Source organism: Moschus berezovskii, chromosome 23 (assembly GCF_049115385.1).
Source record: "Moschus berezovskii isolate FMDL1 chromosome 23, NW_MosBer_1.0, whole genome shotgun sequence".
NCBI classification, from domain to species: Eukaryota; Metazoa; Chordata; class Mammalia; order Artiodactyla; family Moschidae; genus Moschus; species Moschus berezovskii.
The window spans coordinates 59,777,967-59,793,550 of record NC_142482.1 but is presented as its reverse complement, the minus strand read 5'-3'; the positions used below and the strand labels follow the sequence as shown (position 1 = coordinate 59,793,550).

The window sequence follows — 15,584 nt, the reverse complement described above, 5'->3', positions numbered from 1 at the left end:
AAAAACTCCTAACTACACAGAACACCAGAATTTTCCAAAAAAGGAGCAAAGACAAAAATAGTTTTTAAAAATGGTAAAATTGGAGGATGATACCCATATTGCACCTCATCATACAGGAAATTTCCCTGAATACGGAAACCTTGTATGTTATCTACCCAAGTGGTTAGGACAGACACCACTGTCTTAATGGCTGATTACCATGTAATTCTAAATTAAAATCCAATTAGAATACCAGCTCTGGGTGTATCTTAGACTGATGTGTTGGCTGCAGGAATGGGTAATTGCACTAGCTGTCCAGGAACGTAAAGAACTCGTTCCTCTGGTTCCTGTGAGGCAGCATCTTTCAGCTGTGTCTGTGGGGCATGACAGCCATCGACAGGAATGGTAAAGACATCGTCAGAGAACTAGTTACACTGACTCATTGCAAACTGCTGGCTTGGCTGGTTGATTGGGCTGAAATACCCGAATTAATGGACTCTGAATGAGAGCAGAGATAAGTGGCAAGTGTGCTCCGGGGCATCTACCCATGCTGGCTAAGGGCCCCCATCATGCTTGGCACCCTTTCCCAGGCCTCCTTGCTACCCACCTGGATGAGTTTTTTTTCCTTGTTAGCTCTCTCTCTCTGCTGTTACACTGGGGGTGTAAATAGAATCACATCCAAAGGTTAGGAATTAGGGACCCAAGGCAAGGACATCAGACAATAAGCGATGGTCACGGGTTGTATGTCACTCAGGAAGTTGAGGGCTTGGAACTGGGGAGCCAGGCAAGGATCCCAAATCAGGGGACGGATGCATTGATCCTTAGCCTGGCAGGATGTCAGAAATTCAGGTGGGCAAAGCTGAAGTGTGGGCGTGTGATTCTCAAGAGTTAGTTAGAACCAACCAGGATGGAGAGTCTGCTCAGGTGGCATTAGTGGTATAGAACCAGTCTGCCAAAGCAGGAGACATAGGAGACATGGATTTGATCCCTGGACCAGGAGACTCCCCGGGAGCAGCAAATGGCAGTTCAGTATTCTTGCCTGGAGGAGCCTGGTGGGCTACAGTCCATGGGGTCACAAAGAGTAGGAGGTAACTGAGCACAGCACAGCAGCAGGAGCCCAGGTTGGATGCCAGAGTCTGAGCTCGTGGAATTTCACTGTTCTGAAGTACCAAAGCATTTCTCACTGGAGTGCCATGCCAACCATACAGGCTCCGATCGCTGTAACATTGCAATAACCGGAAACACATGATTTCAGCTGATAAATTATGCAGGTGCCCTTCTCAGTCTGCACCCAGGCTGTCTTAGAGCCTCAGATCCTGAAAAGCAGGAACTTGTTCTTGTCCAGTATTGACACATACCACCCTGCAGTGATGCATGGGACTGAAAATATGAGTAAAGGTGTGCTTGACAATGACAAATGTTAAGTGGCTCACCTGACCATAGCTCCAGCTCCTGCTCTTGATGTCATTGAAGTCTCCATAAAAAATAACCCCGATGTCATTCAGGACGTACTCTTCTCTTTCTTTTTCATTATCCAAGTACACAGCATCCTCTGCATTGGAATTTAAACATGATGACTATTAACCAAACCAGAAAGTTTCTGTACACTTGAAAGTTTATTCTGATCATAAATCGCAATTACTCAACCAAATGGGAAAAAGTCTTGTTTCACTAAAAGTGGCTCATTTCACAATATGTAATTTTAACAGTGGTGAACAAAAGTGGCCAAGATCAGTCTGTAAATGATGACGTTTGTCATCAAAATGCTGACAAGTTTTGGCTCTCTAAGTTCCAAGTGGCACAATTAAATTGATAAGTCTCATGAAACATTTTAGGATTCTGGTGCATCAGTGATTTCAGAATCAGAATTCTATAATGCAGATAAAAATCTGTAACACAGATCAAAAAACTAATTTCCAAAATATTAACGTTAAAAGAATTAGAAATGATTTTATAACAAGTCTGGGGCATATTAGCAGGCTGGCACGTCATGGGTCATGCCTGGCTTGTGGCCCATCGGTGAGAAGAGGGAGGCTGGGCGTTGTCTCCTTTCAAGGAACAATCTTGGTGCACGTATTGGTAAGAGTATATCCAATTGGCCTCTCTGATCATCTTCCTCCATTGCAAGGACTTTTCTTTTTTTAAAACAATTAGGTGGTTTTTCTGGGGCTGTGCCGGGTCTCCACTGCTGTGTGGGCTTCTCTCTAGTTGGAGAGAGTGGGCGCTTCTCTCTGGATGTGATCAGAGGGCTTCGCAGTGCAGCGGCTTCTCTTGTCGTGGCTCCCGGGCTCAAGAGCACAGGCTCAATAGCTGTGGCTCCTGGCCTTAGTTGCTCAGCAGCAAGTGGATTCCTCCTGGATCAAGGATCAAACCCATGTCTCCTGCATTAGCAGGTGGATTCTTTACCCTTGAGCCACCAGGAAGCCCACAAAGACTCTCCTTGCCTGTGGCTCTAATCTCAGGAAAACTTTGCTCCCCATCTGCCTACTGAGGAATCAGTCTGGTACTTATTACCAGGCCAGGCATGAAAGCAGCGAAAGCATCTTTAACACACACAGGACCACACAGGTCTAAGTTCTACTCAGGTCAGTGTGCAGCCTTGGCAATGGTCAGTTTCAGTTCTGAGCGGGGACATGGCTCACCACATTTCTCTGGCCCAGGTCGTCCCCGCCATCCTGCTACTTTCTTGGGGGTCTTTCCTTCCCATTTCCTGGTAAGGCTTTTAACCATCCCTCTGGAGTTGTCGCTCAGATACTCAGTCGTGTCTGACTCTCTCTGACCCCGTGGCCCACAGTGCGCCAGGCTTCCCTGTTTTCACTATCTCCCGGAGCTTGCTCAAACTCATGGCCATTGAGTCGGTGATGCCATCCAATCACCTCATCCTCTGTGGACCCCTTCACCTCCTGCCTTCAATCTTTCCCAGCATCAGGGGCTTTTCCAATGAGTCAGCTCTTTGCATCAATGGCCGAAGTATTGGAGCTTCAGCTTCAGCATCAGTCCTTCCAATGAATATTCAAGATTGCACATGAGAATCATTCGGGTAGATTTAAAAACTGTAGATTCCTGAGCTGAACTCTAGATCAATCGGATCAGAATCTCTGGGAGCGGGAGTGAGATCCAGACATCAGGGTTTTAAAAAATGAATTAATTAACTAATGAGTTGATTTTAAGCTCTGCAGTGAGTCTGATATGCAGCCACAGTTGAGAACAAATGTTCTTGCCCCCTGATGTTCACAGAATGGTGGAAAGGCCAGCAGCGTCAGCACCACCTGGAACCTTGTGAGGAATGCAGTTTCAGGCCCCAGCTCAGACCCAGTCAGAATCTGCATATTAACAAGGTCCCCAGGGATCTGTGTGTATATTAAACTTTGCCCAGTGCTGCTCCATCCAACCAGCTTGGACCCCCATTCTGGGCCGTATTATAGCTTTGATCAAGCCTTCTGGAGATTTCATGGTCTGGTCTGTACTCCAGCACTTTCTTGTAACTTCCTTTCTGGTCTTTGCCTCTTGGTTACCTTTGGCCTGGTTTCATACAACTGTCAATACACGCATGCACTGACACACGCATACACACATTTACATATTTACTACTGTCTAATAAACTGCACACATTTAAAGTATATAATTTCACAACCAAAATAATAAACATATGCACGCGTGTGTGCTCAGTCACTTCAGTTGTTGTCTGACTCTTCGTGATCCAATGGACGGTAGTTGTCCAGCCTCCTCTGTCCAAGGGATTTTCCAGGCAAGAATACTGGAGTGGGTTGCCATGCCCTTCTCCAGGGGATCTTCCTAATCCAGGGATTGAACCACTGTCTCTTATGTCTCCTGCATCGGCAGGTGGGTTCTTCACCACTAGCAGCACCTGGGAAGCCCAATAAACATATATGTCACCCCAGAAGTTTCCTTGTTCCTCTTTGTAATTCTTCCCTCCCAATCCTTTCTCAGGCCTCGCACCCCTAACAGAGAACCATTACTCTGCTTTTTGTCACTGTAAGCTATCAGTGTGCTTACTTCTTCTATTTATCTATTAAAAGTCAGATCTTTCCTTTTTCTCTTTGTGACTCAAGAGAAAGAAGAATTTATTGAATAAATAAATTTAATAAGGTCTTTCCTGGTGGTTCAGTGGTAAAGAATCCACCTGCCAATGCAGAAGACTTGGATTCAATCCCTGAGTTGGGAAGATCCCCTAGAGGAGGAAATAGCAACCCACTCTAGTATTCTTGCCTGGATCCCATGGAGAGAGGAGCCTGGAGGGCTATAGTTCATGGGGTCGCAAAGAGATACAACTTAGTGACTATACGGCAGCAGCAAATTTAATTTTATAAAAGCATATTAAGTAAGTCTCTAAACAGTGTAATTTATTCATTTATAGCATGCCAGGATAAATGAAAAGAACTTTCATCTTAAAATGCTATGGGGAACCTAATATATAAATGTAGATATTTTGTAAAATAACCTTTAAACTGTAAATTGACATGTTTGGTCAGGTTGTGTCAAGTTTAATTTGATTTCTTTTTCTCTTTTTTCATCTGAAAACTACTATAGCAATAATTAATTCCATGATTACCACATTCTTCCATTAAAGGATGTTTGTTAGTACCCTAACACTGTAGAAATCTTGATGAGTATGAACTCATTCTATCCATCCTCGTCAATTAAGCTATTTCTTTCTTGACAAATAAACCCTTTGATACTTGCAGCCAGAAATAAGTCTCAGAGCTATTTCTGAGTAGAGTTTGTATGAAATAAAAGATGTCTAGATTTGGTAATAACTTTTCCAAGTTGACCTCTCTTGAGCAAGATACCTTCTCAGTGCTTTTGTTTTGTTAGACTACCCTTTTCCTGAGATATTTTTGTAACACAAATTTTTTTGTATTTTTGTCATTTGAAAAAGTTGTAGTGCAGCTGGTCTGCAATTAGGTGGCAAATTTAAAGCTACTGCTGCCTTTGTAAGTCAAAATATAGGTGGTTTTGCCCTGGTATATTGCCATCCCATCTGCTACTGGACCTAGAATCCCATGGATCTTCCAGCTACCATTCATTTCTTCACAGTCCAAAAATGAAGAATAGGAACTTCAGTGAATGCATCTATTAATCCTGTTGGGAGGTGAAACTCATTCCACCAGAATTATTTTCTAATTTTTCACTAAAATGATGATACAGACTGAGGACATATCACTCTGAAATTGGAAGACATTCCCACTTAAGGCTCCAAAGTGCCTTACTCAGCTGAGTTCCAGGTTACTACTCATAATTTTATTCACCCATTGGAGAATTTGATTCATTTAAATGTTGGGAGATGGCCATTTAAAACTACTGTCGAATATCTCTGTTTGGGGAAGTTACAGAAAGAAAATAAGAAAGAATATATATGAGGGCAGAGGCTGGTTATTTTTCCCATACAGTTGTGCTTTTGCTTGTATGACTGATAAATTAATTTTTGCATTCACTGCTTCCCTGGTGGGCTTCTGTCTATGGGGTCACACAGAGTCGGACACGACTGAAGTGACTTCAGCAGCAGCAGCAGCAGCAGCTTCCCTGGTGGCTCAGACTAAAAAGAATCTGCCTGCTATGCAAGAGACCTGGGTTCGATTCCTGAGTTGAGACGATCCCCTGGAGAAGGGAATGGCTCCCCACTCCAGTATACTTGCCTGGAGAATCCCATAGACGGAGGAGCCTGGCGGGTTACAAAGATTCAGCCATGACTGAACGATTAAGACTATGGTTTTTTACCAGCCAACATTATTATTAACAGATTTTCCTATTTCCACTGCCCTTGCAATACTTTGAAGTGTTTCAAACAGTGTACTATAATAATGAAAAACTTAAATCCATTATAAGAAAATATCAAATAAAAGGATTTTAGCCAAAAAAAAGCATAAAAAGTCATGATGCATTTTCTTTTTAAAGAATCACATTCTTTTAGTTCTGTCCACTGAAAAGAACTAGAAAAAACAAGCAACATAATAGCAGCAAGGGCCCTTGAGCCTGATTATGATCTCTGAGTACCATTTCTCCTTTCCCCTCCCCACTAAAAGGTATCTGGCCCCTTAAGAAAAATGACTGGAGGTCTGGGTCAGGAAATGTACAAGGCTAGCCTGAAATGCTTCTTCCTGCCAGAAAACAAGAAGGCTGTTAAAGATCCTAGGACTCATGACGAAGAAATCAGAAATCAACTTAAAGAAACTCCCACCGGCCAAGAATGGTACAATTAAAATATCAAAAATAATAGTCACTGCAAAAGATTAGGACGCATGAAATATTTTAATATTTATAGCTTCATGGTGATTTAAAAAATGTATTGGTCACCATTGTAGGATGCTACAAATCAACCCATTATTCTAAGAACTTAGAAATAAGGAAAGAGCCTTGTATCCAGACTTGCTTATATGAATACTGCCTCAAGGCACCGAAATCACTGATGCTAATAAATGCAAAATGCGTGGGAGATGAGACTATCACCATTTTGCAATCCCTAATGAACTGATGGATCTAGGCTAAAATCATTTTTAAAAGGCTAATGGGGAACTTCATAATGGATGGGTGAGAGTGATAACCCCGATCCCACTGGTAAATCTGAACATCACAAAAAAATTGACAAGCAGACATTGAGTCTCTTGATAGGATGAACGCCCCAGGAAGCACACAGCATCTGACTCAAGAAGGAGACGTTTCTTCAGTGCTCTCCCCACACCTGCCCCAAGGAAAAAGGAAACGATTCACTTACAGATGAATCTGATTGAGTCGCTAGTTGTGTCTGACTCTTTGCAACCCCATGGACTGTAGCCTACCAGGCTCCTCTGACCATGGAATGCTACAGGTCAGAATACTGAAGTGGGTAGTTGTTCCCTTCTCCAGGGGATCTTCCCAACCCTGGGATTGAACCCAGGTCTCCCACATTGCAGGTGGATTCTTTACCATCTGAGCCACTAAGTAGAACTAACAGCTTAATAGAAAATATAGGGGTTAGAGAAACATGATACCCACACCAATACTTGCTATCTCTTGACATTTTGGTGATGGCCATTCTAAAAGCTGTGAGATAATATCTCATTATGGTTTTAATTTGCATTTCTGTAATGACTGTGGTGGTGGTGATTTAGTTGCTAAGTCGTGTCCTACTCTTTCGCGATCCCATGAACTGCAGCTGGCCAGGCTCCTCTGTCCATGGGATTTCCCAGCAAGAAAATTGGAGTTGGTTGCCATTTGCTCCTCCAGGGGATCTTCCCCACCCAGGGGTTGAATTGGTATCTCTTGCATCTCCTGCATTGGCAGGCAAATTCTTTACCACAGAGCCACCAGGGAAGCCCCCTTTATATACATACATATGTGTATATTTTAAAGGACAGTGTATTCAATTAATGGTCACTTAAATATAAAACTTGACTTCCCTGGTGGCTCAGATGGTAAAGAGTCTGCCTGCATTGCGGGAGACCTGAGTTTGATCCCTGGGTCAGGAAGATCCCCTGGAGAAGGAAATAGCCACCCACTTCAGTATTCTTGCTTGGAAAAATCCCATGGATGGAGGAGCCTGGCAGGCTACAGTCCATGGGGTCGAAAAGAGTTGGAAACAACTGAACGATTTCACTGACTCTCACAAAAGTAAAACTATACAAAAATACATTAAATGGATGGAAGTGCACCAAAATGGTAGCAGTGATTTGTAAATCTCTGAGTTCCTTTCATTATTTTTTGTGTCTGTAATAAGACTTTCATCATGAGAAAAAAAAGTTATTTTTAAAAATCTGGTTGCATTTACATGAAACTATCTGTTTAAGAACAGTTTAACAAGTTCAGGTTTTTTTGAATTACTTTTTCTTCAAGAACAATCCGGTGTGCTCTTTTTATTACCAATGTCCTTATCATCAACAGATGTCTTTATACAATTATGACTCTTCCCCTTCTTTAAGTTCCCTTCTACTCCGTCCTTCCAGCACGGGCTGGATGAAGCCTTGCTCTGTAGTGTCCTGAGGATGCTGCAGTGACATGTCCCCACTACACTGACCTGGTTCTGTGATTTCATTATTCCTGGAAGAAGTATGTGTACAGTATTTACTCCATGCCAGGAACTTTCTAATGTGGTGCAAAAACAGACTTATTAAAACTCATAGTGAGGACTTCCCTGCTGGCTCAGTGGTAAAGAATCTACCTGCCAACGCAGGAGACTCGAGTTCAGTCCCTGACCCAGGAAGATCCCACTTGCCTCGGAGTGGCTAAGACTGTGTGCCCCAATGATGGAGCCTGTGTTCCAGAGCCCAGGAGCTGAAACGGGAGAAGCCGCTCTGCGAGAAGCCAGCACACCTCGAGGAGGAGTGACCTCTGCTCTCCACAGCTAGAGAAAAGCCTGAGCAGCAGCAAAGACCCCGCACGGCCAAATAAATAAATACGTAAAATTGTTTCTTTAAAAGCACCTCATAATGTCTCAGAGGAAGGCGCTGTATTTTCCCCACGTTGCAGATGAGGAAACTGAGGAAGAGAGAAGAAAAACCTCTTTCCCAAGGTCATCGTGCAGCGGAGAGCTGAAGCCAGGGTCTGAATACCGAGCTGTCCCCCAAATGGACTGTGATGCTGAGTCCCAGGGATCAAGTCACCGTCTCCATAGAGCCTGGCGCGCTGCGCCAAGAACATGGCAAAATGAATGCCACCCGCGAGAATGGGAGACGGGGATGGATGTCCAGGGCTCGGAGAGTAAGAGAGAAGTCCAAGAAAATGAAGGATTTACTTTTGGGCTTTGGGTTATTGTTGATGAGAAGTCATAAATTTAGGTGGCAAGTCATGAAAAGGAAGGAGTTCTGCAGCGTGAGTGTAGCCCATCCCTTTCCTTCCGGCCGCTGAATTAAAACTCACCTCAAAACAGGCAGGCACAATCACGACTCCACAACAAGGCAGGGGGATCAAACGCGGAACCTCGATTTTAATTTTAAATTTATTTATGATTTTAAAGGAAGATTGAATGTGGAAAGCAGAGCTTTCTTTCCCCTTTTTTTATTCAGATCTGTCACTTTAAAATACAGTTGTCCAAAGCTAGGATTAAAAAAAAAAAAATCTCATCACCATGGAAACTCTGAAAAACTCCCTGTGTGTGATAGGCCGACAAAAACAGGAAAACTCAATCATTTGCCTCTTGAGATGTTGTTGGTTTCAGGGGGTGTTGTTTTTGTTTGTATAAAAATTTTTGTTTATTAGTTTGAAAGGCGTAGTGATGTTTTCTAGAGCCAATGATGGAGAAGAGATTGGTTCTGCACTTTAGTAAAATGAAGGATACTATTATTTTATTAAAAGGAAAAACGAGCTAACAAGCAATTCACTGTTCTAGTCAACCAACAACCTGAACTGTGAGAAAATAGAGTGTGTGTGTGTGTGTGTGTGCGTGTGCGTGCGCAAGTGTGGGGACTACACTTCTCAGTTGTATGAGAGCTGATAGGAGAAACCAGGTCCAGAGGGCTGTGGAGTTGGAATGGCAGCACCACGGATTTGCTGACAACCTCTTGATCCTCAGCGACCTCCGGCCAACGACGAGCACCAACAGTGCAACGCAAAAGGAAACATGGCGCCACTGCCGCGTGTGGGTTAATACCTCGGTGCGCTTTACCCAGAGCAGACCTTCAGCATGCCTTGTAAACAACCCCTCCTCCTGGGTGACTACCAGGGAGCAAGGGGTAAAGAAGAATGGCCTCATTGATTTTATAATTCCTCCAGTGGGAGGAGTAGGGCAGCTAAAAAGAAGCAAATTGTGAGCTGAGAACTGCTAGGACTCACTTCTAGGGCTGATTTCTGGCCCCCATGGAATTTACCACTGGCCTCCCCACCCAGAGAAAGCAAGAATTTATAACAAACATGTAAAAATGAACGCTGAGCCTATTGATTTTAGTATCTGTATAACCTCGGAGGGCAAAGGAGGGCTATTCATCACCACCTGGGCTGAAAATTTCCTTTTGCTTATTTTCATGCGATTTTAAAGTTAAAGCAAGCCCCATTTCTAAGGTTGTTAAAGTCAAGCCTGGCAAAGGGATCAGGGAAAATTGTGGAGCTAGAATACTCTCCTATATTTTATCTCCAAAGAGACTCTTGAACAGCTTAAGTCACAGTCTGGTTCTGTTTGAGATCCTTTAGAAGCAATGGTAGTTCAATCTCTTCAAAAAGGTGAAATGTCTCACCTTTTTGATAAAAGGAGAGATTTTGAGTGAGGAATTAGGAACAACTTTTGGGGTTTTCCCAGTCGTTCAAACGGTAAAGAATCTGCCTTCAATGCGGGAGACCCAGGTTCAATCCCTGGTTGGAATGATCCCCTGGAGAAGGGAATGGCAATTTCCTTCCAGTATTCTTGCCTGGGAAATCCCAAGGACAGAGGAGCCTGGCGGGCTGTAGTCCATGGGGTCAAAAAGGGTTGGACACGACTGAGTGACTAACACTTTTCACTCCCCTCCCCTTTATACAAACGTCGAGCACTACTAAAGAAAGAGGTGAGACCTGCTGGGTGGCTGTCATCAGCACTCTGGGGAGTGACCCTCTCTGTGGAGCACATGTGACTCCAGACTGGTGTCATCATGATGTTTTTCCATCTCAAGTACATCAGAAGGGATGGTGACCCCTGAGGCTGTGCTCTCGGCAGCTGATTCCCACCTATGGGATCTGAGAAACACTGGAGTATATTTACTGCTCAGATTGCTCAGTCGTGTCCGACTCGGTGACCCCATGGACCTTAGCATGCCAGGCTTCTCTGTCCATGGCATTCTCCAGGCAAGAACACTGGAGTGGGTTGCCATTTTCTACTCCAGGGTATCTTCCTGACCCAGGGATTGAACTCAAGTCTCTTGGGTCTTCTGCATTGGCAGGAGGATTCTTTACCACTGTCCCACCTGGGCTTAATCACTAAGTTGTGTCTGACTCTTTGCAACCCCATGGACAATAACCCGCCAGGCTCCTCTGTCCATGGGATTCTAGAGGCAAGGGTACTGGAGTGGGCTGCCGTCAAACCCACATCTCTTGTGTCTCCTGCATTGGCAGGCGGGCTCTTTACCACTGAACCACCAGGAAAGCTCCTGGAATATGGTAAGGACTGGCATTTCCAGCATCTGCGCTTTATTTCCAGAAGGGTCCAGAGCCACTGTCTTCCTAAAATTGTTGAATTCAACCTCCCTAGGGGCCTGTCTTTGTGCATATGAACTCTGGAATGAAACCAGTGCATGAGACAACAGCAGGTGATTTCTCAACTGTTGGGTCTTTTCCCTGCAAAGAAACTGCATCATATCACAGCTCAGGCTGGCTTGGGAAGTTTAGTTGATTTGTGCTAGATTTCCAGTTTTGCTGGTTAAGGACTTTTTAGTGTACTTAAATATCTTTAGAAGACAGACTATTATTCATGAAGCAATTCTACAAAGAAAAATGTCAGATATTCTTTACTTAGCACATATTCTCAAAGGGAGCCTGTGCCCTTGTTGGGATGTTTAAATTTTTTCTTTTTTTGCAAAGAAAACTTCTTTGATCTTTTAGCTATCAACCTGGTTTTATTTTTATTTATTTTATTTTTAACAGTAGGCTTTTCCAGCGTTCATTAGAACATTATAGAAGTTTCCCAGCTGGCATCTACTTCCTGTTTCTCTTATTCCACAACACAGGACACAAGTGGTTCTGGTTCTGAAAATAAAAGAGCCTGTCGTTGCTCAGTTGCTCAGTCGTGTCTGACTCTTTGAGACCCCATGGACCACAGCACGCCAGGTTCCCCTGTCCTCCACCCTCTCCCAGAGTTTGTTCAGACTCATGTCCGCTGAGCTGGTGAGGGCACCCAACCATCCATCTCATCCTCTGTTGCTCCCTTCTTCTCCTGCCCTCAATCTTTCCCTGCATCAGGGTATCCATGTTTTAGCCCCAGCTTGTTTCCTGATTTTCTGGATGACATTGAAAATCTTATGTAATACCACAGAGTCTGACTTTTCTTTTGAAATATGAAGATAATAATCCCCTCCCTGCCTCTTGGAGTGGTGGTTATCAATTCAGTTCAGCAAACAGTCACGAGCCTTAGCTCTGTGCCATGTTAGACTGAGAGAGAAGGATCCTGCTCTCTGAAGCACAGAATGCGGGAGGACGCCAGCTTTGAGCCTCCTTTGAAGGTGTGTAGGAGGAAGGGTGAAGAGGGAGGGAATATATGTATACTTATGGCTGATTCACTTTGTGGTACAGCAGAAACTAACACATCATTGTAAAGCAATTGTACTCCAATGATAAAAACACAAGAACCACCCAGCTAAGGAATTATAAATGACATGAATCGGCAGATGAATTCTGGAATTGACCCGCTCCCTCCAGAAACAGCTTCAGACCTTGAATCTGGGGTCATCTATGCGCCACTGAAAGTAAAGTCTACTCTGAGCTCCCTGGGTTCCCTTCTGATTGATGCCATACCAAATAACGCTCACTTGCTGTAAGGATGAATGGGCCTCTACTGATTCGGACACTTGCAAGAGAGATATATGCTATTCATTAAATACAAGGTCTGGATGCATAAGGGCTTCAAATTGTCACATAAGCTCTAGTAAAACTTCCTTGAAATTCAGTTAGCCAAGTATCTGACTGCTATTGTACGCACGTACTATTCTGGGGGCTTCACAGGGTGCAAAGATAATCCACTAGCCCATTCCCCCCACTCCCCAGCTAGGCCAGTGCCCCTATTACATGTTCTTGTTCTGCCATGACTCCTTTCCGTGCTTTTCAGTGCTGTAATTCATGTTTGTTAGCAGCTCATCTGTGAAGCCGTCGCCAGATGCTCTTTGAGGACGAAGATTGTCTTCTTCACTAACATATCCCAGTGCCTGCTTCAGCATTGATCCTTAATGTGTGTGAATGAATAAATAATAGTGCTGCAGCACCATGGGTAATCATGCTGTCAGGAGCATTCTGGGAGATACGCTGTTACTATGTGTGGATTGATGAGTGAAGGGCTCTAGCCTGAGGGTGTAAATTCTGGTCTGGGCTCAACAGCCTCTAAGAGAAAGGGGTGTTGGGCATTGTTACCCCGGGAATACCAGCCCTGGTACATCACTTCATTCTGCACTGAAGGGCCTAAAAATCGTGTACAATTACGAAGCAGACAGTATCAGAATGAATGTCAAAATACTGCACAGTTTGTTCACATTAATTACTTCCTATTAAAAGCATCCAGATATTGGAAATTGATTTCTTTACACTAAATTTAATTGATTTCTCTGTTTAAAGGAAAATGCCAAAGTCATAGTGAATAAAAAGTTAGAGAGACTTCTTTGGTGGTTCAGTAGTTGAGACTCCAAGCTGCCAAAGCAGGGAGCACAGCTTCAATCCCTGGTCAGGAAAGTAAGGTCCCACGTGATGTGCAGCGCGGCCAAAGGTAAAAAAATGAATACAGAAACAAGGAAAGAAATCAGTCACTCGGGGGAAAAGTTAGAAATACCAGATGCTAATTTAGCATCAGATGCTAAAAGAGAGAGAAGTCTACACACACACACACCCCCACAACACAAGTCCCCCATGTACTGTATATGGCTTTGACTTCCTTCAAGTGGTAAGGTATGGGGTTACACTTACAGCTTATCTGTGGTTATGGGTGCAGTGAACCTAGAAAGCATTTACTTGGAATGATTAAATCAATGCAGAAAACATTTATTAAACATCAAGTATGTACCAGACCACGGAGCAATCTGACAATGCAGGAGACACAAGAGATGCTGGTTTGATCCCTGGATCGGCAAGATCCCCTGGAGAAAGAAATGGCAACCCACTCCAGTATTCTTGCCTGAACAATCCCAGGGACAGAGGAGCATGGTGGGCTAGAGTCCATGGGATTACAAAGAGTCGGACCCGACTAAGTGACTGAGCAAACATGCACGTACCAGATTCTGTGGTAGGATGAAGTCTGGATGAATTAAGGGAGCATCGGTGATGGGGGATGAGGCGGGAAACAAGTGGTTAAGAAAAGCTGAGCCCCATGAAAATGACGGATGCCCTATCAAAGACAACTGTCAAATGTTGCCCAGAGGACTAAACATAGGCTGGGACGTTGCCATCTCTCAGGGTACACGATCTGCCACTAACTCTAGACGACCAAACTGGAAAGGTTTGAACTGAAATAGGAAAACGCATTCAACAATTCAGAGTTCCTGAGTGGTCAGAAAGGTGAGAGGACTTCACACTGAGTGCCCGACTCGCTCCTGCTGCCTTTGTGCCTTCGGTTGTCCCTCCAGCACCCAGAGAAGAGCTCCCTTCTGGGACGGAGCTGAAGCCTGGGTAGCACAATTAAACGAAAAAGCTAACCAGTAATTCTCCCTCCACCCACCCCTGGCCTCAGTAACGTGGTATGGGTATTGATCCCCACTAACGGTTTAGTGATTAAGGAGGATAAATTGCCTATGAATGCAAAGCAAGCTGAAGGGCCCCCAGCAACACAGCAGAACATTCTTCATCAATCAGTGCTGTGCTTGCCTGCATAATTTTCAGCCCAGTGTCCTGAGTCACCCTGGACTTCACTTCCATGGCGCGTGTGTGGTATTTGCAGCATCTTGCCCACCTGGCTTTACCTGGACAACTTCTGAGCTCCTCTTGTGTAATCTTTTCCACTTGGGCAGTGGTCTCTTTTTGAATCTCTTAGATAACTGCCAGACCATATCTCCGTGAGCCCCGTGTTATTGCGTGTGTTATGTTCTGTCTCACTGCACACACAAGCATGAAATGGGGACTGTGAAGCTTCAGTACTTGGTTTGTGCGCATGTGGTTGTGTGTGGGGTTCACTATTCAGCCCCCGTGTTGGACTGTGCTTTGGGTTCTAGGCTTCGCAAACCACAGGGTGTTACCATCAGCCTTGAACCTTGTCTCCTAGATAAGGATTAGTGGGTACAAGAGGATGGAGGTGGCAGGTGGGGACCATAGGATTAGCTCGAATACTGGAATACATAATTCAAATAAAGGGTCAGGAGGATGCAGGTTTATGTTATACCTGAGCAGAAAACCTTGTACACTGATTGTCTGTGTGTAAGTTCATATCCACCCTGATTCAAGTGCAGCTCTCACGTTCAATATCAGCTCCAATATAGACTCACTTTGGAAGATATTGAAGAGCAATGTATATGGGATAGGATGATGTAAGAAGTCTTTGGTCTTATGTCAGCTTTTATATGTTTCGTTACCTTATTTCTTAAGACCTAAAAGTGGACTCTGTCCCCCGAGTGTCACTGCAATATTCGCATCTGCCTCTGAAACTTAAGATCAAACTCACACCAAGTATGGAGGCAGAAATAAGGAAGGGCAGAGATGGGGACAGGGAAAAATACTCTGTGTGATGGAGTTCTTAAATTGGATTGGTAGAGAAATCCTTGGACTTGACTAAGTTTATTTGAATATAACTCGATTAAGCTTCTGCAGCAGCCAGAAGGAAAGACTCAAAATAGCAGTAGAGATTAAGCTGTATTAAATTAAAGTTACATGTTTGCATATCCAGCGTTATGATTTATAAAGTTTGCACCCACTGTGCATTTAAACAAATCTACAGAATTCATTAGGCTTATGATTTCTGTACTTGAATTAAGGAGATAAAAGTTAGTTTCACTACAGACAAGGTCAACTTTATTTTATTT

General features: G+C 43.9%; 1 protein-coding gene across 1 annotated transcript in view; it reads right to left on the bottom strand.

The window, feature by feature from the left end:
* The window catches only part of F13A1 (coagulation factor XIII A chain), a 154,757-nt gene that overhangs the window by 88,451 nt on the left and 50,722 nt on the right, over positions 1–15,584 (bottom strand). The window contains exon 5 of the mRNA XM_055406757.2: positions 1,413–1,531. Coding sequence (XP_055262732.2) covers positions 1,413–1,531 — 119 coding nt within the window. The remainder of the gene's footprint in view (positions 1–1,412; positions 1,532–15,584) is intronic.